The following is a 25,560-nucleotide window of genomic DNA, read 5'->3' as shown; positions in this document are numbered from 1 at the left end:
ACTGGAGGCCGAGCCACCCTGGATGGAGACTGTTTGTCGCTGGGCAGTGGCTGTGTGTCAGATGACTCCTGCCATCTCACAGGGAGGCAGCTTGTGCTGCCAGAGGGATTGGGATTATACTGATTAACTGAGAGCTGGCCAGAACCTCATTAGCCAGGCAGAGTCTGGTGTGTCCTCACCCGCTTGGGGAAGCTCTGCCGCTGAACTGCTCAGGTGGCCAGCACCAGGCTGTTGGCTCATGGTTTTTTGCAAAGCCTGAGGCCTGCATCTGGGCAGGGTGGTGTCCTTGCCACACCAGGTGAGAAAAGGCTCTTCCTGACAGAGGAGTCACGTTTGGGCTTTTCCTGGTGGGCTGACAGCAGGGTGAGCTTGGCACTGGTCCGGCCCTTGGTTGTGGGCCAAGTAGGGAGAACAGGACTGCCTCCTCTTTCCCTAGGCCTCATGGCAAGGGCCAGGCAGCTGGACACGCTGGACTCTGAGCCCCCAGGTTTCCCTCTAATTCTCTGACATGTTTGCTTTCCACATCCTGGCCTCGCTTCACATTCCAGCTCATTCAGCAGGACAGGGCCCCATTTCTCCAGGGCTCTGCCAATTTGGAAACCCCAAGGGCCCCGGGTCAGGGGTTCCTCCTGCTCCGACATGACCCATGCTTCCTAATAGGTGGGAACCCCCACTACTGTCAGGATTTCACTTGCTGGCTCCCGGCCTGCTGGAAATCCCTTACCCGCAATGAAAATCCATAGCAGAAAAAAAAAAAAAAAAAAAAACATAAAAAAAAAGATATAGATGGAGGAGAGGGAGGGAGAGACCAGAGAGACACACAGAGGCTGAGACAGAGAGAAACCAAGAAAGAGACAAAGGTTGGAGAGACAGAGACACAGACACAAGAAGGGAGGGAGAGAGAGAGAAAGACAGAAAGAGAGCAGAGACACTCAGTTTAGCTGGTGTCTGACATACCCTCACTTAATGGAAGTTATTCCCTTCTCCACTCTTACAATTCTTCTAAACACGCCAAGGCAAAGTTTCAGCTGCCGCTTATGAGTCTGTAACATCAACTGATCTCTCTTTTTTCAGCCAACAGGGAAACAGAAAAAGGTCCAGGCTTAGAACCTTCTGGAAGAAGTAGATTCTAGCTAGGATTTAGTAAGTGCCTACTTGGTATTAATATTTATTAATATTTAGTGAGTGCCTACTTAGTATTAATATTTATTAATATTTAGTGAGTGCCTACTTAGTATTAATATTTAGGTCTGAGGTGATCTTCTATCAATGGAAAGGGTGATGGGTTTTTCTTTAAAGACAGGGATGTAAATTTCCTTTTATCATACATTTATTTACATTTTAAAAGTGATTTTAGGCCAAATGCGGTGGCTCACACCTATAATCCCAGTACTTTGGGAGGCCAAGGTGGGCGGATCGCCTGAGGTCAGGAGTTCAAGACCAACCTGGCCAACATGATGAAACCCCGTCTCTACTAAAAAAAAACAAAAATCAGCCAGAAGTGGTGGCGGGTGCCTGTAATCCCAGCTACTAGGGAGACTGAGGTGGGAGAACCCCTTGAACCCAGGAGGCGGAGGTTGCAGTGAACTGAGATCCTGCCACTGCACTCCAGCCTAAGCGACAAGAGGGAAACTCCATCTCAAAAAAATGAATTAATTAAATAAAAGTGATTTTAAAAAGAAAAAATAAGTAGAGTTTGGTATTGACAAGAATCATGGAAGTGGTTCTCAAATGTCTGGAATTTGGCAGTAATCTTTAAGTCTAAGTATCTTAGCCAAGATACCAACCAGCCCTGCTGGCTTAAGCCCTGGCCCCGATCCATTGTCCTCTCTTTACCTCGGCCCAGTCTCTGACCCCGCCCAGCCCCAACCCTACACAATTCCTGGCTTCACCTAGCCCCTGACCCCGCCCAGTCCCTGAATCCACCCAATCCCTGTCTTCACCCAGTCCCTGACTCCACCTAGTCCCTGACCCCACCCAATCCCTGTCCTAACCTAGCCCCTGACTCCGCCCAGTTCCTGATCCCAAGGTCCCTAAACATCTGGTGTTTCTAGCTTCTCTGCGTTGGCACGTGTGATGTTCTCGGCTTGGAATTCTCATTCCCCCAGCAGCGATTCCCCCATAATGTCTACTCCAATATATTGTGAAAACCCAGCTCAGACACCTCCTTGGAAAGCCTTCCCTGACCACCCTCTCATCCTCAGTTAACGGTTTCCTCCTCTGTGTTATTTTGTATTTTCAAACCTGCACAATGCCCTTACCAGTCTGTTCTCATCTATCTATCTATCTATCTATCTATCTATCTATCTATCTATCTATATTTGTATGTGTTCACACAAATCTGTGAGCAACTTGAAGGCAGTGACTGTGTCGTTTTATTCATGTCTCATCCCTTGGTGCCCAGCATGGGGTCAGACACAATGATGGATTTACGAAATGATTAGACTTGCATCAGACTTTGTCCAAAGTATCGGTTGATATCTTCTAAATTAGCTCAGCAAGCTACAGCTGGAGGGACAAATCTGGCCCACAATCTGTTTTTGTAAATAAAGTTTTATTGAGATGAAGCCACAACCATTTTTACATATCTGTGACTGCTTTCGTGCACAGTTCAGTAGTTGCAACAGAGACCATATGACCCACAAAGCCTAAAATATTTATCATGCAACCCTTTACAGTAAATGCTTACCCATCCTTCTTCTAAAGGACAACAGGGGCCAGGTGTGGTGGCTTACACCTGTAATCTCAACACTTTGGGAAACTGAGGCAGGAGGATCACTTGAGCCTAGGAGTTCAAGACCAGCCTGCACAACACAGCAAGACCGTGTCTACAAAATATTTAAAAAGTTAGTCGGGCTGGTGGCTGCATGCCTGTAGTCCCAGCTACTCAGGAGACTGAGGTGGGAAGAGTGCTTGAGCCTGGGAGCTCAAGGCTGCAGTAAACCATGACTGCACCACTGCACTCCAACCCGGCTGACAAAGTGAGACTCTGGAAAAAAAAAAAAAGAATAAAGGACAAATCTGTTTGGATTGGGGGGAGCCTCTGGGTATGTGGTGGGGCATTGAGGTGGGAAGAGAACTGAGAAGCTACTGGGGGGCTTCCTGTGGGGCCAGGGCTTGTAACACACACCTGCTGTGTGGCCCAGGCTGGGAATTCTGGGCAGGTGCACAGTCCAGGAATGACTCCTCCCTCCCTGCAGGGATAACCGAGATGCTCAACACGCCCTGGAGAGGGACCTCGAGGACAAAAGCTCGGCGCAGTGCATCGATGAGAAGTGCTTTAACCTGAGAAATACGTCAGACTGCATCAGCTTCTTCCACGGCATGGAGAAAATTGATGGCACGTAAGTATTAGACATCCCCTCCCCATCCCTGGCATGTCCAACTGGAGTGAGGGCTTCTGCTCCTGCCAACGAATGGCGAAGGGGCATCGTGCGCCAGTTAAGTGGGAAGTAGTGTGGTCGAACGGGGATCCTCCAGTGCAGGCGGCAGAATCCAAGTTGGGTTAACTTAAGACAAAATGGAATTTACCCGAGGGGTTATGGGGGAGCCACGAACTCAAGGGGAAGGCTGGAGAGAAAGGTCCTGGCAGGGGGAGCTGTGTGGTCAGAGTGCCTTCATCTTTTCATCCTTGCCCCACTGTTCAAGATCCAAATTTCGAGAGCGCATGCCATTGGCTTAGTGAGGGTCGCACAGCCACTGCCGCTCAGCAGTTTCACCAAAAAAGAAATTCCCAAACAAGTGACAAGCTTGGCAGGGAGGCCACCTGGGGTCAGCTGGTGCCGATAGTGGTTTAAGAGAGTGAATTCTTGCCTGGTCAGGTGTGGGCTTACCCCTGTAATCGCAGCCCTTTGGGAGGCCGAGGCTGGAGAATTGCTTGAGGCCAGGAGTTCCAGGAGTTTTCCAGACCAGCCGGAGAGAGAGAGAGAGAGAGAGAGAGAGAGAGAAAGAGTGGAATCTGGAGCCAGGTTGCCTGACTTCAAATCCCAGCCTCTACACTAACACTGAGCAAGTCACTTCATTTCTTTGGGCCATTTCTGAATCTATACCACTGGGAGAAAATTAGTACCCACTTCCCAGGGCTGCTATGAGTATGAAAAAGGTGGGTGTATGAAGTTTTAAGCACAGAGCCTCGTATAGAATAATAACAGCCAACATTTATCGAGTGCTTACTGTGTGACCTCATTTTCTCGTCACAGCAGCTACGAGGTGGTGCCTTCTGTGAGCCTGTCATGATCGTGGGCATATCACAGAATTGTGGGATTTTATGCAGAATGAAAACATGCTTCCCACTTGGTAGTCTGAGGTGTGAGAGATGCTTAGGATGAGGAAGAAGGTGGGGTCTATCTTAGTTCCGCCTTCTTCTGTTAAAAAAAAAAATCTCTAGTACATAGAATTGTGCTTGGCACCTGTTGGTATGCAATAAATTTTTATGGAATGAAAGAATGAGTGAAAGGAAGAAGGGAGGGAAAGAAGAACCACAGGAAGGGAGGAAGGGGAGCGAGAAGGACGGTATTCCTTGGCAGTCTCCTTGGCCCAAGCCTGGGGTCGCTTTCTGGATCTTACAAATGTGGAAGTGCTGAGGTGACCCTTTGGGACTTCCGGTAATGACAACTCCTGGGGACTTTCCTCCTCTTCCTGACAAGGTGCTGTCCCCCATGGCACTGGCAAGGTGAGCAGGACTTTGGGGGCTTGGCCCGCCTCATCTGCACAGGGAGTCCAGAGGGTCTCTCTTCCCAGATTCCTCTCCAGAAAGCTTGCAGCCACGGAGCCTCCAATTTCTACACCCAGGAGGGACCTGCTACTGGAAGTCCCCCATCTAGAGACTCCATCTGCAGAAGAGAGCTGCTGTTTGTGGCAACTAATTGCTCCCCAGATGTGCTAGCTTGGGGCTTTGTATTTGTGGTTTTCTTATTTATTTATTTACTCAAGACAGTTTTGCTCTTGTTGCCCAGGCTGGAGTGCTATGGTGTGATCTCGGCTCACCACAACCTCCACCTCTCGGGTTCAAGCGATTCTCCTGCCTCAGCCTCCCAAGTAGCTGGAATTACAGGCATGCGCCACCACATCCAGCTAATTTTTTTGTATTTTTAGTAGAGATGGGGTTTCTGCATGTTGGTCAGGCTGGTCTCAAACTCCTGACCTCAGGTGATCCTCAGGCCTTGACCTCCCAGAGTGCTGGGATTACAGGTGTGAGCCACCACACCCAGCCTTGGGGTTTTCTTAAAGCAGGGGTATGTCTGGGCGGATGAAAGAGGATGTTTGGTGACTGTCTGAATTGCAGTATCTATTTTCTGGATTAACAGTGATGATGATGATGATGATGGCAGTAGACACCTTGTTTTTTTTTTTTTTTTTTTTTTTTGAGACGGAGTCTCGCTCTGTCACCCAGGCTGGAGTGCAGTGGCTGGATCTCAGCTCACTGCAAGCTCCGCCTCCCAGGTTCATGCCATTCTCCTGCCTCAGCCTCCCGAGTAGCTGGGACTACAGGTGCTCGCCACCTTGGCCGGCTAGTTCTTTGTATTTTTTAGTAGAGACGGGGTTTCACCGTGTTAGCCAGGATGGTCTCGATCTCCTGACTTTGTGATCCGCCCATCTCGGCCTCCCAAAGTGCTGGGATTACAGGCTTGAGCCACCGCGCCCGGCCGACACCTTGTTTTTTAGACAGAGTCTCGCTCTGTCACTAGGCCAGAGTGCAGTGGCACAATCTCAGCTCACTGCAAACTCTGCCTCCCAGGTTCAAGTGATTCTCCTACCTCAGCCTCCCAAGTAGCTGGGACGGCAGGCATGTGCCACCACGCCCAGCTAATTTTTGTATTTTTAGTAGGGACGGGGTTTCACCATGTTGGCCAGGAAGAGACACCTTTTACATGGTGTCTGCTGTGTGCTAGACATTGTGCTGACAGCTTCATGTGCAACATCTCATGAATAATAAATATTTTTCGGGTGCTTACTCTGTCCAGTGCCATGATAAGGACTTCACATTTAAACACTCAGCAACCCTGGGGTTGGTACCATTATCTCCATTTTACAATGAGGAAACTAAGGCTCAGAGAGGTGAATCGATTGGCTCAAGCTCACACAGCAAATAACAGAGCCATGATTCTGAATCTGCACTGAATACTGAGCCTGTGTATTTTTACCAATGGTGCCTTCCTGCCTCTCCAGCAAGGCCAGCTGTCCTCTCCATCTTTAGTGGACATGGACTCCAGAAAGCACTTCCCCCTACTGAGGCACACGGCCTGCTGAGGAGGCAGCCTGTCTTTAGCAAATTCCTCCCCAGGTAGAATGTGATTAAGTGGGTTATTTTCTCTGGGGAGCTCAGCTGTCTGCTGCAGGGGAGGACAAGGGCTTAGAGGTTACTGTTCATGACATTGACAGTGTCCCCCCATTCAGAGGCAACAGAGACACTCAAAGTAAATCTGCCTGTTTCTCTCTGCTGTCCTTATCGTCTCCTCTTTCCTCGGTGTTCTGGGATGCAGCATTGTTGTGCGGCCTTGAACAAGATGCTTCACTCTCTGAGCCTCAGGTCTTGGTTGGATGAAAGCTCTGAACCTGACATAGTGCCAGTCCTATCTCCAGAAGCCCAAGATGCCTGTTAATTGCTTGATTTTTAACTCCTACAAAAGCCAGGCAAAACAATCACACACATTATATGATTTTTAAAACTTCTGTGCACCATGCAAACTAAGTGTGCTTTAAAATGTCTGAAAAGAAGCTGGGCACGGTGGCTCATGCTCGTAATTACAGCACTTTGGGAGGCCGAGGTGGGCGAATCACGAAGTCAAGAGATCCAGACCATCCTGGTCAACATGGTAAAACCCCATCTCTACTAAAAATACAAAAATTAGCCAGACGTGATGGTGCTCGCCTGTAGTCCCAGCTACTTGGGAGCCTGAGGCAGGAGAATTGCTTGAACTTGGAAGACAGAGGTTGCAGTGAGCCGAGATCCTGCCACTGCACTCCAGCCTGGCAACAGAGTGAGACTGTGTCTCAAAAAAAAAAAAAAAAAAAAAAAAAAAAAAAAAAAAAAAAAAAAAAAAAAAAAGAAATAAAAAAAAAGTCTGAAAAGAGAGTTTTATTTTAGAAATGTGAGTTCAATTCCTGCTGCCTGAGTATAAAAATCTGCTTTATTTAAGAACTGGAGACTTCCTGACCAGAAAAGACCTTGAGAAATTACCTAGTCTGGTTTATCCAGGACCTGAAGCCAACTCAAAGAAATGCATGCCCTTCCTCAAAGCCTTCCCAGATGAGAAAACCCCACATGGTCCATTGGTTGCTTGTTGCAGGGGTTTACATGCTCTGCCAGGAAGAACTTTACTGAGGAGTTGCTCATGTGTCACCACCTCCGAGAAGCCTTCCCTGCCTGCCTTTGCTAATGTAGCCTGTGTCCCTGTCCATTGATCTCCCCAAATCCATTCTCCAGTTGCCACACTGTGTGTCCTGCACAACAGACTCTCCTCTGCAGACCTCCTCTCCTGGGCTCTCTGTCGTTTGATTTCCAGATGGGTTCAGCCAGGAGGAGGGGCACCAGCAGAAGACAGAGTGTGGGAGGGGAGAGGCTACGATTTCTTCCCCTGCTACCTCCCTCCCAGACACTGTGGTCGACCATGGTTCCTTCTCTTCTGGGGCTCTTATAACACCTACTGCTTCCTTTTCTCTTGCCCGTTACAGCTGGGGTAGTGACAACTTCATGCAGTTTCTTTTTATTTTTTAGTGGTGGGGATAGGGTCTTACTCTTTTGCCCATGCTGGAGTGCAGCAGTATGATCTTGGCTCACTGCAGTCTCTAACTTCCAGTTCAAGCGATTCTCCTGCCTCAGCCTTCCAAGTAGCTGGGATTACAGGCATGTGCCACCACACCCAGCTAATTTTTGTATTTTTAGTAGGGACGGGATTTCACCATGTCGGCCAAGCTGGTCTCGAACTCCTGACCTCAAGTGATCCTCCCGCCTTGGGCTCCCAAAGTGCTGGGATTACAGCCATGAGCCACTGCATTCAGCACTTCATGCATTTTCTAATCCCTGACCATCTCAACACCCTTCCAAGTATTCATCTATTCCCGTTTATAACCCTGAACAACACATAATGACACCACTCCATTTGTCTCTTTCATCCTCCTGCTGCTGCTGCTTCTTTTGAGACAGGGTCTTGTTATGTTGCCCAGGCTGGAGTGCAGTGGTGCAATCATGGCTCACTGCAAACCCGAACTCCTGGGCTCAAGCGATCCTCCCACCTCAGCCTCCCAAGTAGCTGGGACCACAAGCATGTACCACCACACGTAGGTACTTCTTTTTGGCATTTTTTATAGAGATGGGGGTTTCACCACATTGACCAGGCTGGTCTTGAACTCCTGGGCTCAACTGATCTGCTTTCCTCGGCCTCCCAGCATGCTGGGATTAGAGGCATGGCTGGCCCGGCCCTCCAGTTTCTAAATCCCTTCCCAGCACATAACACAATGTGTAACTATCTCCTCGTTCACTGTCAATCTTCCTTCTCTGGCAATTAAGCGCCACAAGGACGTGGATGTTGCTGTTCTTGTTCATGGCTCTCTCCTAAGTGCCTGGAACAATGCGTGGCATGTGGTAGAAGTTGAAGAAATATTCCATGAATGAATGGCAGTGAAAGTAGCATGGCCACATTCTCATCGCAGAGTTGGAGGATCCGTGAACCCCCTCTGTGCCCAATGCCAGCCTTGGCTTGTCCATGCTGTGTTTCTGGTGGCGGTGGTGTGGGTGTTAGGGAAAAGAGCTCTCTGAGGGAGCCCCTCTCTTTGACCCACTCACTGAGTGCCCTTCTGCCAACCAGCTGCTCTCTTTAGGGTTCTCTTGCCTCCCCTGTAAAATGAGGGTATTGGATCAGGACAGTGGTTCTCAGCAAGGGGTGACTGCGCCCTCCCCCAGGAGGGTGCCTTAGCAATGTCTGGAGCCATTTTTTGGTGGTCACAACAGGGTGGTCCGGGAGCTACTGGCATCTAGTAGGTAGAGGCCAGGGATGCTGCTAAATATCCCACAATGCACAGGAGAGAGAATAATTCCAATCCAGAGGCCAAGACTGCCAAGGCTGAGAAGCCGCAGATTCTGAGGTCTCCCAGGACTGCGGCAACTCGCCCCTGTGCCTTTGCAGGATCTCCGTACCCGAGACCTGGGCCAAATTCAGTAACGACAACATCAAGCACTCTCAGAACATGCGGGCCGACTCCATCCGGCTGCGGGAGGAGGCGGAGCACCTCTTTGAGACCTTGTCGGATCAGATGTGGAGGCAGTTCACAGACACCAACCTGGCCTTCAACGCCCGCATCTCCGAGGTGACGGGCGTGAAGAATAAGCTGCAGACACAGCTGGCGAAGGTGAGCAGATCCTCCCACTACCCCTGTCTTCTCTGCCAAGCCCTCACCCTCCTCCCATGAATCTGAGCGGTTTCTGGGCCAAGCTGGCCCTGCCCCTGGTGCCAAACCAGTACCCTCCGTCCCCAAGGTCTGTGGTCTTGTTCTTTCTAAAAGCGGCCAAGGGCTGAACTTCCTGGGGGGATTTAAGCATCCAGGGTCCATCCTCTCTTGCTCACTGGAGGATGGAGCCTGGAACTTGGCCTGGCTGTCCCCAAGAGGCTGTGATGCTCCCAGGACCCCTTATTCTCCATCTAAGACCTATGTGGCTGAGCATGACAGGTGCAGAGAACCTGTCGTGCTCTGCAGCCCATTGTCTCTGTCACTCCGACACATCTTCTCCGCCCACAGCAGCATCTTTGGAAGTGTAACCTTTGACTTCCAAAGGCCTCAACAGAACCCTAACAGTCTAAAGGGATTTCCTGCTGAGGGATGGGGTGCTTTTTGGATCTGAGGAGTCTGCAGCACTGCCCGATTCTGTCGTCAGCCCGCTATGCCCACACCAGCTTGCCCTTTAGGCATTTTGCATCATGTTGTTTCACACCTCCGGGTTGGCTCTTGGAGTCCTCTTTGGATGGAATCTATACTCCCTGCTCAATGCAAATTTAGATTCCCACTGGGTGCCAGATGCTGCGCTAGGCACTAGGAATAATATGAGGAGCCGTATAAACATGGGCCCTGGCCTCTGGGGATTTGACATTCTCCTGGAAGAACAGTGGTGGTTGTGAAATTTATATACACAGAAAGAACTTGGATGATAGTCAGGTCAGAGGGAACTTGCCTTGAATTTGTATTTGCAGAACAGCACGCCTTTTTAAGGCCAAGCGCAGTGGCTCATGCCTGTAACCCCAGCACTTTGGGAGGCCGAAGTGGGCAGATCACTTGAGGCCAGGAATTTGAGACCAGCCTGGACAACATGGTGAAATCCTTTCTCTACTAAAAATACAAAAAATTAGCCAGGTGTGGTGGTGCATGCCTGTAATCCCAGCTACTTGGGGAGGCTGAGGTGGGAGAATCGCTTGAACTTGGGAGGCAGAGGTTGCAGTGAACCAGGATCACACCACTGCACTCCAGCCTCAGTGACAGAGTGATAGCCTGTCTCAAACAAAAACAAAAACAAAACTGTGCCCTTTTTTCTTGTGTCTGTATCTTTGGGGGGATTCGTGGGCTGCAGGCAGGGTTTGATGGAAATTACAGTGGTAGCTTCAGCCCACCTACATCTGCCACCCTTTAGTCTGGTGCTCCAGAAGAGACAAAAAATAAATAAAGTTTATTTTTCCTTTCTTCTCTCTCTCTGTCTCTCTCTCTTTTTTTTTTTCTCAGATGATCTTGCTCTGTTGCCCAGGCTGGAGTGCAGTGGCACAATCACGGCTCACTGCAGCCTTGAACTCCTGGACTCAAGCGATCCTCCCGCCTCAGCCTCCCAAGCAGCTGAGACTACATGTGCATGCGACCACACCTGGCTAAGTTTTTTAGTTTTTTGTAGAGACAGCGTTTTGCTATGTTGCTTAGGCTGGTCTCAAACTCCTGGGCTCAAGCAGTCCTCCCACTTCGGCCTGTCAAAGTGTTAGGATTACGGGAGTGAGCCACCGTGCCTGGCCTCGAAACAGGAGTTTCCATGAAATCATCCCAACATTTTTATAGGGAGGGAGCAAGGGTAGGTGAGCCAGAGATTCTCATGGGACCCACACTGGGTAGAGCAGAGAAGCAGGGGACATTGCCACCCAGAACAGATCAACAGGAGTTGAGTGGCCAAAAGTTGGTGGGAAGAGGATTCCAGAGAGAGCAGCAAGGCAAAGGATGCGTCCGGGATGAAGCTGGAAGAAGGGGCAGGCAGGTCTGGGTAGGCCTGGTGAAGGATTTGGATTCTCACCTAAGAACAATGGGGAGCCTTTGAAGATTTTAAGCGGACAGTGTTTGGGTCCAAGCTTGTGCTTTTGTTGATTTCTTTTCTGCCTGGGTGGCAGAAGGGATGCAGCAGTTAAGAATGGATGCAGGGGCCAGGCGTGGTGGTTCACACCTGTAATCCCAGCACTTCAGAAGGCAGAGGCAGGAGGATCACTTGAGTTCAGGAGTTAGAGACCAGTCTGGCCAACATAGTGAAACCCCGTCTCTACTAAAAATACAAAAAATCAGCTGGGCGTAGTGGCAGGCACCTGTAATTCCAGCTACTCGGGAGGCTGAGGCAGGAAAATCATTTGAACCCAGGAGGCAGAGGTTGCAATGAGCTGAGATCTTGCCACGGCACTCCAGCCTGGGCGGCAGAGTGAGACTCTGTTTCAAAAAGAAAAAAAAAAAGAATGGATGGAGTGGTTAGGAGGCTCTGGAAGAGGCCCAGGGAATGGGGAAGGCTGCCTGTGCTGTGGTGGTGACATCAAGTGGAAGAAGGACTGGAAGAGGGTAAGATATCTGGAGAAGGCAAAGTTGGCATCGAGTTGGCCTGTGCACCTTCCCTTTATCTTTCATGAACTATTTTCCTATTAATTCTCTAGAATAGGGTTGGTAAACTTCTGTCAAGGGCTGGATGATAACTGTTTTCAGCTTTGCAGGCGATATGGTTTCTGGGCCTATACTGCAAAAGCAGCTATGGACAATCTGTACACAAATGATCATGGCTGTGTTCCAATAAAACTTCACAGAACTAGGCAGTGGGCCGGATTTGGTCCACAGGTTGTAGTTTTGACAACCCCTGCTCTGGAACTTAGCTCAAAAGTCTCTTCCTCCAGGAATCCTTCCTAAACTCCACGGCATATTTGCACTCACCATCTCTGGGTGGTCACTGCGTTCTGAGACTGTGTTTTTTGTTGCTTCTTCCATCTCATACCTTTTGTCTAGAACCACTGACCCTGAGCCACACTGCATGGGTGTGATGAATCCTCTATAACCTTGGACAACTTTCTTAACTTCTCTGAGCCTGAGTCTCCTTGTTTGTAGAATGAGGATAAGAATGACTGTCACAGGAGGCTGAGGCAAGGAGGATCTCTTGAGCCTGGGAGGTGGAGGCTGCAGTGAGTTGTGATTGCACTACTGCACTCCATCGAACCTGGACGACAGAGCAAGACCTTGTCTCAAAAAAAAAAAAAAAAAAAACCAAAACCCAAAATGACTGCCATGAGGATTATTTGAGTTAATGCAGATATAGCACCTGAAGGAGTGAGGGCACGTAGTAGGCACCATGTCTGTGCTAGTGGCTGTGATCTTACTGTACTAGTTTATTTACTTGCCAATATGTCTTCAGAGCACTGCTCCTGATTTAATCTTGTCCCCCTACTGCTTAGTAACTGCCTGGTACTCCTTACATCTTTGTGCAGTGAATGGAAGAAATCTACAATGTTGAGGTGGTTTTTTGAGACAGTCTCGCTCTGTAGCCCAGGCTGGAGTGCAGTGGCTCAATGTCGGCTCACTGCAACCTTTGCCTCCCTGGTTCAGGCGATTCTTCTGCCTCAGCCTCCTGAGTAGCTGGGATTACAGGCACCCAGCACCCCCACCACACCCCAGCTAATTTTTGTATTTTTTCTAGAGACAGGGTTTTGCCATATTGCCCAGGCTGGTCTTGAACTTCCAGGCTCAAGTCCCCTGGGCTCAAGTGATCCGCCTGCCTTTGCCTCCCAAAGTGCTGGGATTACAGGTGTGAGCCACCGTGTCCAGCCTACAATGTTGAGTTTTTTATTGAGGTTTTTTTTTTTTTTTAAAGAATGAAGCATGCATGAATGAATGCTTTTAATGTCTCTTTTCTTTTTTTCATGCAAAATCCATTTTTTTATGGTAAAATACACATAACATAAAACTTAGCATTATAACCACTCTTAAGTGTACAGTTCTGTGGCATTAAGTACATTCACACATTGTGCATCCATCACCACCATCCATCTCCAGAACTTTCCCATCTTCCCAAACTGAAACTCTGCACCCTTTAAACACTGCCTCCACTTTTCCATCTCCCCACATATCTATGGTGATATGGTTTGGTTGTGTTTCCACCCAAATCTCATCTTGAATTGTAGCTCCCATAAACCCCATGTGTCAGTGGAAGAGACCAGGTGGGAGGTAATTGAATCATGGGGGCAGGTTTTTCCCATGCGCTTCTTGTGATAGTGAATAAGTCTCGTGAGACTGGTGGTTCTATAAAAGGGAGTTCCCCTGCACGTTCTCTTTTGCCTGCTGCCATGTTAGACGTGCCTTTGCTCCTCCCCTGCCTTCCATCATGATTGTGAGGCCTTCCTAGCCATATGGAACTGCGAGTCCATTAAATCTCTTTTTCTTTGTAAATATCCCAGTCTTGGGTATATCTTTATTAGCAACATGAGAACAGATGAATACAAATAACCTCCATTCTACTTTCTGTCTCTGAGAATTTGACTCCTCTATGGACCTCATATAAGTGGAATTACACAGTAGTTGTCCTTCTGTGACTGCTTAATTTCACTTGACATAATGTCTTCAAGGCTCATCCGTGTTGTAGCATGTGTCAGAATTTCCTTCCTTTTCAAGTCAGAATAATATTCCGTTGTCTATACCACATTTTCTTTATCCATTCATCCATTTATGGACGCTTGGTGGTGTCCTTCTTTCGGCTCTTGTGCATTTTCTTTTAATGAGGCATCTCATACGGTGGATCAAATGTAGTTCATTGTCATGTTTCATTGCCTGAAGTTTGTGGTCTGGGGATGACTTGGGAAGGCTCTTTTGGTTGGCTCTTGGTGCCTGGTTTCTCACCTGTGAAACAGGGATAAGAATTTCTACAGGGTAACATTACTGTATTAATGAATTAATCTCTGGAGCTCTTAAAACAGTGCTTGACAAATGATCAACAGTAAAAGGTAACTAAGTATTAATTCAATTATTGATGGAGAGAGAAAGGATCTTTTGAGTGGAGGTGGAGAGAGCAAAACCTTTTCCCTTTCAAAATTTCTCTAGTGAGGATCCCTTGAGTCCAGGAGTTTGATGCTGTAGTGAGCTATGATCGCAGCACTGCACTCCAGCCTGGGTGACAGAGCAAGACTTTGTCTCTAAAAATTAAAATTAAAATAAGTTGAAATAAATAAATAAAAATAAAATTCCTCCAGGGAAGTTTTGAATTGTTACTAACATCCTCATCACTGCAGACCAGAGGGTTTTGCAACCTCATGGATTTTATTAATAGTCATAATTTAATCACCAGCTGTTCTGCAAATAAGCTGGCACCCGTCTGAAATGAGCCAAACTCCAACCCTACACTATTGACATTTTCCTGAACAAGGATTTGTCTTCTGGTTGGTGAATTTCACATGGTGTTTTTCTAAAATAATACAGGAATTTGACTCAATGAAGATAAATATATAGCAACCATTTCACCTTTCAACAGTTTACTTTGGCTGGAGGATTTGAAATGCTCTCTTCTCTTTTTGAGACGGAGTCTCAGTCCGTCGCGCAGGATGGAGTGCGGTGACAAGATCTTGGCTTGCTGCAACCTCTGCTTTCCAGGTTCAAGCAATTCTCCCGCCTCAGCCTCCTGAGTAGCTGGGTGCCTGCCACCATGCCCAGCTAATTTTTGTATTTTTAGTAGAGACGAGGTTTCACCATGTTGACCAGGCTGATCTCAAATTCCTGATCCCGGGTGATCTACCCGCCTTGGCCTCCCAAAGTGCTGGGATTACAGGCTTGAGCCACCGTACCTGGCCTGAAATGCTCCTTTAAAAATGTAACTGTTATTAGTCGAGCTCAGCCTGATTCTCCTTGGCAAAAGGCATTTCTGGAAAATTCCAAGTGCCCATCCGTATCTGTGCTGCAAGGCAGTTATTTCCCAAGTGGTCATAGGAATCCACCTTGTAAGGCCAGATCTGCATGGCTCCACATGCAGACAGTGGTTTGGGGCTGTGCAGACAGCCTCATCTGTTCACTGGGATCCTGGAGTTCTGTCATCTCGGCCACACCCCAAGCCTCCTAACTTGCCCTGGGGCCTCATCCTTGCACTTTGAGGCTCTAGGCATCACTGTATCATACTGACCGCTGCTAGCAGAGGAGCTGGTGACTTCTCTGGACTAAAGAAGTTGGTGGCCATAGAGTGGGTTGCTGCCATTGAGTGCTGATTCCTCTGAGATGCAGGGCCCTGGAAACTTCCAGAAAAACAACCCCTCACTTACATGCAATTACCCACGTGAATGTGCATTTGAGTGGGGGATCTCTTAATGTGTAGGGGGAAAAGATGCACAAATATGGCTTTTGGGGGTAGGATGTGTGGGGTCAGGGATCCTTCTATGGAGAAAGTGCTTGTTCTGATGTGTGAACTAGATCTTGGCAGGTGAAATATTAGATGTGTTACATGGATGTAGCATTAATATCATTGAATCATACAACGAGAAGATTATTCCTTCTTCATTGCTTCTGACCATCTCAAAGGTGCTAGAATGCCTTCCTTACCTCTTTTAACACCTGCCAATCTTCCTTTTATAATTTTTTTTTGGAGACAGGGTCCCTCTTTGTTGCCCAGGCTGGAGTGCAGTGGTGCGATCTCGGCTCACTACAACCTCCGCCTGCCAGGTTCAAGCATTTCTCCTGCCTCAGCCTTCCGAGTAGCTGGGATTGCAGGTGTGCACCACCTTGCCCAGCTAATTTTTTTGTATATTTAGTAGAGATGGGATTTCACCATGTTGGCCAGGCTGGTCTTCAGGTGATCCACCGGCCTCGGCCTCTCGAAGTGCTGGGATTGCAGGTGTGGGCCACCGCACGTGGCTTCACCTGTTGATAAGCATTTGGGTTGTTTCCATTTGGGGCTGTTACAAATCGCCAGGCGCGGTGGCTCAAGCCTGTAATCCCAGTACTTTGGGGGGCCGAGACGGGCGGATCACGAGGTAAGGAGTTCGAGACCATCCTACGAACAGTGAAAACCGTCCTACTAAAATACAAAAACCTAGCCGGGCGAGCGTGCGGGAGCCTGTACGCCCAGCTACTCGGGAGGCTCGAGGCAGGAGAATGGGTAACCCCCGGGAGGCGGGAGCTTGCCAGGAGCCTGAGATCGGCCCCTGCACTCCCCCAGCCTGGCGACAGAGCCGCAGACTCCGTCTCAAAAAAAAAAAAAAAAAAAAAAAAAACAGAGCTGCTGTGAACCCTCATGTACACATATTTGTTCGCACTCTCATAGAGTTCAAAAAATATTTGGTATAAAATGGGGATTTCAGATAAAAATTTTTCAGATTTCCAGCATCTCTTGAAAAATTAGTAGCTCTAGCAATTCACAGCCCATGTTTCTACAAGGAACAGTGGGTAAGGGGTGAGTGGCTGCTGCCTCTCTTCGGGGTCAGGTGCTCCAATTAGTCTCAGGCCCCACCACTCCCTATTATAGCACACTTCCCTCATTTGCATTATTTACTTGATCCTGTAGCCCTGTATTTGTGCACTCCGCTTTATATATCAGAGGAAATTCAGAGAGGCAGATAAACAGAACATCCAGGCATAGGAAGAGCTTGAACAGAACAGAGAAGGGCTATGAATTTTAACTTTGAAGGGCTTTGGTTTCATTCTGAAGTTTCTTTGGGGTTTTGACTCCCAAGCAGCCATTATTAGCATCAGCAAAACCACCCCTTCCCAGGAAGGCCTGGGCAGGAAGGTCTGGCGTCTGAGGGGTGAGGGCCCCTGCTGATGATCTGAGGCCCCGCGTGCCTACTGCCAATTCCTCTGTTTGTCCAACGAGGTCTGGAACCCATTGTGCACTGGGAAATGCTTTTGTGCTTTGCAGCTGATTCCTTCCAGTGGTGGAGCCTGCAGCCAAGCTACTGACAGCTGATTTCTGAAACTGGCCCAGCCCTGGGGAAGTGGAGCTGGCAGTCTGGCCCTGTGCTACCCTCCTCATAAAACACCACTGCATCCCGGGGAGAAAGTCTCTGTCTTTTCTGATGGTGTCACAGAGCAAGACTCTTCATGATGCCGACCTCTCTTTAACACCTGTCCTTCCTTTGCCAATCTACCTTTCTAGCAAAGGCATCAGGCCTCAGGATTAGAAGCTTTGGAAAGCAATAGAACCTAGAGAAAGTTATTAACTTCTTTTTCCAGCTAGGCATGGTGGCTCACATCTGTAGTCCCAGAACTTTGGGAAGCCGAGGCAGGCAGATTACCTGAGGTCAGGAGTTCCAGGTAAGCCTGGCCAACATGGTGAAACACCATCTCTACTAAAAATACAAAAATTAGCTGGGCATGGTGGCGCATGGCTGTAGTTCCAGCTACTCGGGAGGCTGAGGCAGGAGAATGACTTGAACCTGGGAGGTGGAGGTTGCAATGAGTCGAGATCATGCCACTGCACTCCAGCCTGGGCGACAGAGTGAGTCTCCATCTCAAAAAAAAAAAAAAAAAGAATTATTAACTTATTTTTCCCATTTTCCCTATTGTTATGGTACCCTCGATTAGTGGAAAACAATAGTAGCTTTCCACTTGTGGAAATAATTTAAAGATTTCATTTCAAATACATACATTAAAGGCTGAAACAGGCTGATTTGAAGAAAAATATTAAATGATTATGTAGATGGTATGTGGATATGGGAAATGCGATGACAGTGCTGCCCAGTACCTGAAATTTGGGAGCGTTAAAAGAAAAGCTTAAGGCAGATTACATTTATCAGAATTTAATTGAGCAAAGAATGATTCGTGAATCGGGCAGCCCCCTACACCAGAATAGATTCAGAGCAGCCTCGAAGCTGCCACATGGTCGGATGATATTTACAGACAGAAAAAGGAAAGTGAGGCACAGAAGACGAAAGTCAGGTGCAGAAACAGCCAGATTGGTTTCTGCTTATTGTTTGTTTGCCTTATTTGAACAGGATTTGAACAGTTGGCTGCCTGCGATTGGCTAAAATTCTGTGATTGGTACAGGAGTCGGTTCCAGGCTGTTCACACATCCTGTTAGGTCACAGTTCACTGTGTATGGGAGAGACCATTAAGATATGTAAGGAAGGAAGCCGGGCGTGGTGGCTCATGCCTGTAATCCCAGCACTTTTGGAGGCTGAGGTGGGAGGATAGCTTGAGCCGAGGAGTTTGAGACCAGCCTGGGCAACATAGTAAGATCTTGTGTCTACAAAAAACCCAGAAATTAGCTGGGCATGGTGGCATGCGCCTGTAGTCCCAGCTACTTGGTAGGCTGAGGTGAGAGGATCGCTTGAGCCCAGGAGGCCGAGGCTTCGGTGAGCTGTGGTTGTGCCACTGCACTCCAGCCTGTGCGACAGAGCGAGACCCTGTCTCAAAGGAAAAAAAAAAAAGTAAGGAGCCAGCGTTAGGCTGAATGAAGTTTAGTTCATTTCATCGGAATCCCGGCAGAATATTACCCCTGCACCAGTGTAGATAGTTCATGTGGGCAATTATGTCCTGAAAGTGACTACCATGTTGTAGGAAAACACAACCACATCAGTATTCAACGAAGGAAACAGCCATATGTCCTGATGGAGGGATGACCAGGTTTCAAGGGCACTTTTGACCAGATGCAATTTTCATGCCTTGTATTGACTTCAGAACAACACCCCATCCCTGGCTTCATAAGATGAGCCGCCCTTGCAGACACTCAGTAATCAACGGCCGCTGTTCATTCCTGTGCAGGCGCTCCCCTCTCTCTGCAGTCTGCATTTTCGTAGAAGTTGCGGCCTGAGTAATTCTTCAATGCAGTGGTTGTCAGCTGAAGGCAGTTGTGTTCCCCAGAGGACATTTGAAATGTTCGGAGGCATTTTTGGTTGCTATAGTTGGGTGAGGGGGTGCTGCTGGCATCTACTGGATAGAGGCCAGGGATACTGCTAAACTTCCTACATGGCACAGGACAGCCCCCCACAGCAAAGAATGATTGGGCCTGAATGTCAGTAATGCTGAGGCTGAGAACCCTTGTTTTAAAGAAATTCCAGGCCCCACTGAAGAACGGGGGGGAGGGTTTGAGGAGGTAGAAGACCTCCAGAATTCTTCAGATCTGCGTGAGTCCTGAACTCACAGACTGTTGTCTGAAGAGGCCAATTGCCCTCTTATAAACTACAAGATTCCAGAAGAGAGGAAGAATTTGCGTGTATAAAACCTGGACTGTGCCTACTCCCCGTGGCTTGGTGAACAGGGTGGTTCTTCAGGGCATCCGCACCCCTAAATGCCATCCCCTGATCTGTTTTTGTTTTGTTTTGCTTTTGAGACAGAGTCTCCCTCTGTCATCGAGGCTGGAGTGTAGTGGCACGATCTCGGCTCACTGCAACCTCTGCCTCCTGGGTTCAAGCGATTCTCCTGCCTCAGCCTCCCGAGTAGCTGGGATTACGGACGTGCACCACCACACCCGGCTAATTTTTGTATTTTTAGTAGAGACAAGGTTTCACCATGTTGACCAGGCTGGTCTCAAACTCCGAGGTCTACCAGCCTCGGCCTCCCAAAGTGCTGGGATTACAGGCCTGAGCCACCGCACCCACCCCTCTGTTCTGTTTAAGACTATGTTCCTGTAGGTCCTGGGCTTGGTATAAATGTGGCTTGCAGAGGCTCTGCTATCTATGGGTTTCCAGCTATCTCAGGCTGTAGCTCTCAGGAAAAGGCTCAGGGTCATATGCATGCATAGGCAGGTCTCTACCTGTTGCCCACCTTAGCACCAGGAGGAATCAATAGCCCTTCCAGTGTCACATGAGCTCAGGTCTCATCATAGTCATGGGTGGTGTGTGTCTGGACGGACCCAGCATGAGGGCTCCCTGGGAGCTCAGACATGGGAAACTCTGAGAGCTGCGCCAGAAGGTGGGCTGGTCAGGGGGACTGTGTCACTGGTTATCAGTTCATGGGAACACTGTGCCAAATGGGAGAGGAGCTGCTGGAATCAGGAAGGTGGAGCCAAGGTCCAGAGCTGGGGAGGTAGCCGACAGATGCAGGAAGTTGGAGAGACCAGACAGGAGATGGAGAGAACGAACACGGGAGAGGGCAGCACAAATGAGGCTGTTTCTAGCTCATTTTGTGAGCACCACCTATGCTCAGGGACGCTAGTACTTCCTTCCTCCCATGGCTGGCTTCAAATATTGACAGCCAATCATATGCTTTGCCTGGAAGCCCTGGGAAGGACAATCACCGGGATTGGTTCCTGGTGAGATGAGAAGAATATAAGGTGCAGCCTGGCCAAGCCAGAGGGTTGCAGTGGCGTCTCCTGGATACCGTTATGTCCCAGCAGTCCCCTAATTTTTTCCAAGTCATGCCTCGTCCACCTTTGTGTCTTTGTCTGCTTGCTAGCATGGGACCTACTGGCTAGCCTCACCTATGCTCTAGCTTTGACATCTGCTGGCCTCCTCCTTGGTACAGCCTCCCCTTCCATCTCCACCTTCTGTGTCCTCACAGGTAAGACCCATAGTGTATTGCAGAGGGCTGGGCTCAATTCTGGCTTTAGCACTTCCTGGCTGTTTGACCAAAGTCAGGTTTCTCTGCCTCTCTGTGCCTCAGTTTTTTCCTCTGTCAAATGGGAGTAATGATGTTTGACAAGCAGTTGTGAGAATAACAGCAGCTGTGCCCATCCCTTAGTGATCAATGACTATTAGTTATAAAAATAGTACAAAGCTATGGTCTGCTTTCTGATCTGCTGAAGTGGGAGGGACGACAAAGTAACTGAAAGAACCTGGCACCTGGTTTGAATTTTGGTATGACTAAGGGGTCTTGAGGAAGTAACTAACCCTTCTGAATCTGTTTCCTAATCTGTAAGAAAGGAACAATGCTACCAGCTGTGAGGAACAAGTGAGAAGGTGCAGGTGAGCCGCTCTCAGCCTTAGTGCCGTATTTGAATCTCCCAGATGCCTGGGCCTCACTCTAGGGATTCTGATTCAATTGGCCAGGGTGTGGCCTGCAGCAGATCTTTTTAAAGCTCTCCAGGTGACTCTAATGCACAGCCCAGGACTGAGGACCAGAAGTTAGATCTTCAGACCAGTGGTTCTTAAAGTGTGGTCCTTAGACCATCAGCATCAGCACTACCTGGGAATTTGATAAAAATGCACATTCTCAGGCTCCATCTGGGAACCACTGAATCAGAAAGTCTGCAAGTGGGGTCCAGTGATCCGAGTTTTAACAAGCCCTCTAGGTATATCTTCCAGGTGTAGACATGCAACAATTATCTGTTGTTCCCTCCCTCCCTGCAGCAGATACATACTTAGCCCATCCTATGTGCTAGACTGAGTGGGGCGCTGGGGATACAACAGTGAACAACAGACAAGATCCCTACCCTCAAGGAGCTTACATTCTAGAGGGGGAAATAGAGTTTAAAAAAATAAGCAAACATACAATTAATTAAAAACAGTAATAACTGTTAAGAAGGAGGCCCTCAAAGGCCTGAGATGGTGAATTACCATCAGTTTTTTTAAGAATACATTGGTCTCTCAGGCAAGAAAGCTTCTGCCCATTTCTAACCCCATTCAGGACTTTCAGGACCTCTGACCTCAGACAGCCTCTCAACAGCTGAGGCATGTGCTGGCTTGATATTTTCTGAAAGCAGCTGGGCCACCACTTGACAGAAACAGCTGTGAGCAGGACCTGCTCAACATTTATCTCCTGGAGTACTGGTTCCCAACCAGGGTGAATTTGCACCCCACTGGCATTTGCCAATGTCTGGAGACATTTTTGGTTGTTACAACTGCTGGGGGTGGAGAACGCTATTAACATTTAGTGGGTAGAGACCAAGGATGCTGTGCTAAACAGCTCCCAATGCGCAGGGCAGTCCCCACAGCTGAGATATATCTGGTCCCAAATGTCAAGAGTGCCGAGGGTTGAGAGTCCCAGCTCTGGGACGTTCATGTTCTGAATCCCTGGCCAGGTCCCTCCGGAGTGCTCTTCTCTTTCTCTCTCTCCTTGCTCCTGAATTTGGCTGAACTTGAGAATCTTCCACCATTTGACCAGAAAAGGATGTCAAGCTGCTTTCCCCCTTCCTGAGCTGGGGATCTGCACTGAGCTAAGCATCTCCTTGGAAACTCCTTGGCTTCGTGCACTTTGGAAAACAATAAATTTGCAAGGTTGCACAAAACATCCAGAAGCCTAAAGCTGGCTGGAACTGCTAAATCCATTTTTTTCCCTTCCACATCAAAAATAATTTCTTGGCCTTAGAGGCTTTCTCCACTGTCACAAGACACAGGCAGATAGTTTTACATGGCGAACAACCCTGCCAAACATATCTCTGCTTTCAGAGCTGCTGGCTGGATTTCTAGTCCAGCCAGGAATATCAGCACACTTTTCCACCGAGCCGAGGTTGGTTTTATCTGAGGCAGACCTGGTAATTGCCTTTCACACCCCATGCATGGCCAGAGACCATTCCCAGTGCTGACCTCAACCCTTTCCATATTCTGGGTGCAGGGTTGAGGGTAAGTGGGTGGGTGGAATGGAGATTTGCTTCTGGCTTCTCCTCTACAGGAGGTGAGAGTGGGTGATCATAATTGAGTTTTCCATCCTGCTGCAAGCAGAAGGAGAAAGAAGAAGATAACTTACTGTAACAACAAAACACATATTAGCCTTACTGAGTGCTTTACTTAGGTGAGCTTATCTTTCCCTCCCATGAAGAAGGGGTTATTATTAGACCTATTTTACAGATGAGGAAACTGAGGACTCATCACAAAAAGTGATTTATCTGAAGTCGCCACCACTAACCACTCCAACTAGGAAATGGCAGAGCTGTGATTTTACTCCAGGTGGTCCTGTCATGGGTGCAACTGACTGGGGCCAGTGTTGTGGGTGGTAAAAGAATTTACCAAGATGGTCATGGGTAAAGAAAGGCAGATGTACTGGAGAAAGTACAAGGATACATTGCAAGAAAGCAATGGGTAGCACAGCACAGAAGGGGCTGTCTGCAAAGAGGCAGGAGCTGGAAGGAAGTTTTCCAGGGTTGTGCTGCTGGGGGTACGTGCAGAACAAAGTATTTGGGAACAGAAAGCTGTGCAAGTGAGTTGTTTGTGGTTAACCGTCTCTCAGAACAATTGTTCTCCCCAACCTGGGGCCCCCTCCTCGTTGTTGCTAACTTATTAGGATGCCACAAGTCCAGCTCTAGATTCTGGGCTTCAGGTTAATAGAGATGCTTCCCCCGCTACCCAGCCTAATGATAACAATAACAGGTCAACATCTAAAGCAGTAGTTCTCAAACAAGGTGATTTTGTCCCCATTTCCCCCAGGGGCATTTAGCAATGTCTGAGACATTTAGTTGTCACAAATGGGGGTGCGTGCTACTGATGATTGGCATCCAGTGAGTAGAGGCCAAGGATGCTGCCAAACATCCCACAGTGCACAGGAGAGTCCCCACCCCCCACCATGGAGAATCACCCAGCCTCACATGTCAATAGTGCTAAGGCTAAGAAACCCTGATCTGCTAGCATTAAGGTTTAATTTAAAAAGACAGAAAGGAAAAAAGATAGTAGATAGGTAGATGGCTAGGCTGATGGAAGGATAGATAGTGTGGAGGCTGAGGGACCCAGGGCTCTGGAAGGCTTGCTATGTGCTGGCCGCAGTGCTGAACACGTTACACAGGTTACCTAAATCCATCCTAGAAGTCACCTTCTGGGATAGGTGTTATTATCATCCTCTTTATACACGTGGGGAAACTGAGGCTCAGAGAGGTTTGGTGATTTGCCAAGGCCACACGCTTGGCAGTGGCTGGTGGCTCCCCAACCTCTCTTCTAGAAGGTTCCTCTGGATGGTAGTGAGGTGGGCACACTGGAATCCGAATACCACTGGCCTCTCCTCCTCTCCTTACATTCCGTAAGTTCTCAAGTCCTTCCTACTTTAACTTCTGGATACTCTGGTGACCTCATTCCTTCTGCAATTGTCCACACTGCCTAGCTGTGAGTCTTCCTGTCTCTCAGCTTATCCAGATTGTCCCCTCTGTCCATCCTCCAAATGGCAGCCAGAGAGATCTGCATAAAACTACAAACATAATCATGCTTTTCTCTTGCTTTAAAGCTTTACTATGCATATGAATAGCTTGGGAGTTTGTAAAAATGTAGATTCTGTGCTGAGATCTGGGGTGGGGCCTGGGTTTCTAACAAGCTCTTCAAGTCCAAAGATGCTGGTCCGTGGACCACACTTTGAGTAGCGAGGCACTGGAGAAATTGTTCTCTGAACACAGAAACCCCAGAGGAGCAGCAGACTTGCATGAGATGGGCGGATTTGGGGGATCATGGTTTCCCCTGGAATAGTTTATAATAGCGGTTGCAAACTCACAGCCCCAAGGGCCAAATCCCCACCCCGCAACCTATTTTTATAAATAGTTTTATTGGAGCACAGCCATGCCCAGTACATTTTCATGTTGTCTGTGGCTGCTTTTGTGCTACAATGGCCAAGTTGAGTAGTTTCAACAGAGATCATAAAGCTGTATATTGAGATTTGCAGCAATTTAAAGAGGATGGACTTAAAGAAGTAAAAACAAAACACAGCCGGGCATAGTGGCTCACGTCTGTATCCCAACACTTTGGGAGGCCAAGGTGAGTCGATCACTTGAGGTCAGGAGTTCGAGACCAGCCTGGCCAACATGGCAAAACCCTGTCTCTACTAAAAATATAAAAATCAGCCGGGTGTGATGGCGTGGGTCTGTAGTCCCAGCTACTCAGGAGGCTGAGGCAGGAGAATCTGTTGAACCCAGGAGGTGGAGGTTATAGTGAGCCGAGATCGTGCCACTGCACTCCAGCCTGGGCAACAGAGGAAGACTCCATCTTCAAAAAAAAAAAAATAAATAAAAACATACACACATACACACACACATACACACCCTTGCACTCCTGTTGGTAACATTCTCAGACTGGCTTTTGAAGGAAGTGGCTCCAGGTATGTGTGGGAGTTTGAAGATGGAATTCTTAGAGAATATTACCTGGCCAGTCTCTATTTCCCGGATGAGGAGATAGCAGCTCAGAGCAGTCAGGGGTTCTGAGTGGGAGTCTGGGCCCCATAGTTGGTTTGTGTTAGGGCTGAGATGGGAACCTGGGCCTCCTGACTTCCTACCTAGGGTTTCTACCCCAGGACACCCTGCACAGAATTCTGCCAGCAGGTGGGGGTGGGTGGGGGGAGTTACTTAACACGAAAACCTTTGGTCAGCCAAAGGTGGGGGCATGTGGCCCAAGGAGCCACCTGCCACCTGCCTTGGGCAGGCTTTTTTCTGAGCCACATTCCAAAGACTGTGGAGAGCCCTTTTCCATCACACAGGCAACCCCCATCTTGACCCCTTACACTGGAATAAGTGGGTTGGTGGAGGCTGGGCTGGGG

The 25,560-nt window shown here is 48.5% G+C and overlaps 1 protein-coding gene across 1 annotated transcript in view; it reads left to right on the top strand.

The window, feature by feature from the left end:
• Window positions 1–25,560, top strand: part of TEKT5 (tektin 5) — a 63,232-nt gene that overhangs the window by 8,816 nt on the left and 28,856 nt on the right. Inside the window, exons 4-5 of the mRNA XM_017890706.1 lie at window positions 3,201–3,344; window positions 9,126–9,348. Of these exons, the coding sequence (XP_017746195.1) occupies window positions 3,201–3,344; window positions 9,126–9,348 (367 nt within the window). The remainder of the gene's footprint in view (window positions 1–3,200; window positions 3,345–9,125; window positions 9,349–25,560) is intronic.

Source organism: Rhinopithecus bieti, unplaced genomic scaffold, assembly GCF_001698545.2.
Source record: "Rhinopithecus bieti isolate Rb0 unplaced genomic scaffold, ASM169854v2 scaffold_19459, whole genome shotgun sequence".
NCBI classification, from domain to species: domain Eukaryota; kingdom Metazoa; phylum Chordata; class Mammalia; order Primates; family Cercopithecidae; genus Rhinopithecus; species Rhinopithecus bieti.
Note: the sequence above shows the minus strand (reverse complement) of the source record. Positions and strands in the feature narration are given on the sequence as shown.